Source organism: Mandrillus leucophaeus, unplaced genomic scaffold (genome assembly GCF_000951045.1).
Source record: "Mandrillus leucophaeus isolate KB7577 unplaced genomic scaffold, Mleu.le_1.0 Scaffold868, whole genome shotgun sequence".
NCBI lineage: Eukaryota > Metazoa > Chordata > Mammalia > Primates > Cercopithecidae > Mandrillus > Mandrillus leucophaeus.
The window spans coordinates 36,221-37,397 of NW_012109452.1; the positions used below are offsets into that span (position 1 = coordinate 36,221).

The 1,177-nt window shown below is 47.5% G+C and overlaps 1 protein-coding gene across 1 annotated transcript in view; it reads left to right on the top strand.

Annotated features, from left to right (window-relative positions):
• LOC105531146 (receptor-type tyrosine-protein phosphatase-like N) overlaps positions 1-1,177 on the top strand; it is an 8,895-nt gene that overhangs the window by 3,303 nt on the left and 4,415 nt on the right. Inside the window, exons 2-4 of the mRNA XM_011968982.1 lie at positions 7-98; positions 226-358; positions 469-552. Coding sequence (XP_011824372.1) covers positions 7-98; positions 226-358; positions 469-552 — 309 coding nt within the window. The remainder of the gene's footprint in view (positions 1-6; positions 99-225; positions 359-468; positions 553-1,177) is intronic.

Here is a 1,177-nt window from a genome sequence, read left to right on the forward strand (position 1 = left end):
GTCCAGCTGCGCGGCCCCTGTCCCGGGTCCTTCGGGCTCCTTGTGCGCGCTGCTCGCACTGCTGCTGCTGCTGACGCCCCCAGGGCCCCTCAGCCCAGGTGAGAGCGCCTGGCACGCGGGGCGCGCTGGGGCACAGCGGTGCATCCCAGCCTCTGCGGGGCAGCTGCCTTCCAGGGAACTCACCAAGCAACCTGCCCTATAAAGGTGTCTCTCTTTCTTCCCCAGTTGGTCCTGTCGCTGCTGCGTTGAGAGAGCTGCGTTGCAGTTGTTTACAGACCACGCAGGGAGTTCAACCCGAAAGGATCAGTAATCTGCAGGTGTTCGCCATAGGCCCGCAGTGCTCCCAGGTGGAAGTGGTGTAAGTTCTGTGCTGCTCTGTCCACTGTGACCTTGGCAAGAGGGAAGTCCCGCAGCCTGGGTCTTCAACCTTGCTATCTCATGAGTGTATCTTCCTTTTCTTTCCTTCAGAGCCTCCCTGAAGAACGGGACGGAAGTTTGTCTCGATCCACAAGCCCCTTTTCTAAAGAAAGTCATCCAGAAAATTTTGGACGGGTACTTGTCACTTAGATCTTTGTGGTTTTTAAATCTCATCTAGGGAGACCGTAGACTTCACAAGGTCTTTACTCTCTGTACTATTTAAGTAACACTTTTCACGCTTAGTATTAAAAGGTTGTTAAATTGGGAACATTTTTCTGGATTGTCTTGGGAAAAACTTTATTACCAATCTTACATGTAATTACTTGAGTAAATACACACAGCTTGTCGCTAGTTATGCTTTGTGTTTCCCCATTGCTTGTATTGATTTTTGTATACTCCTTTTTTACCAAGCATTATAAACGCTGAGTATTGACACCAGGGTGGAGTAGAAAGGAGTGCGAAAAATGGTTAAACTAATATAACCTTTTTCTCAACAGTGAAAACAAGGACAACTGATGAAGAGAAATGAGTACGCATGGAAACGTATCCCAATCTTCAGCAGAGCAGTTTTCTGGAGGTCTCCAGACCCAGGGAAGACAAGAAGGAAGGATTTTGATTTGTTTGTTTGCTTGTTTATTTGTTTTTCCAGTAGTTAGCTTTCTTCCTGGATTCCTCACTTTGAAGAGTGTGAGGAAAACCTATGTTTGCCCCTTAAGCTTTCAGCTCAGCTAATGAAGTGTTTAGCATAGTACCTCTGCTA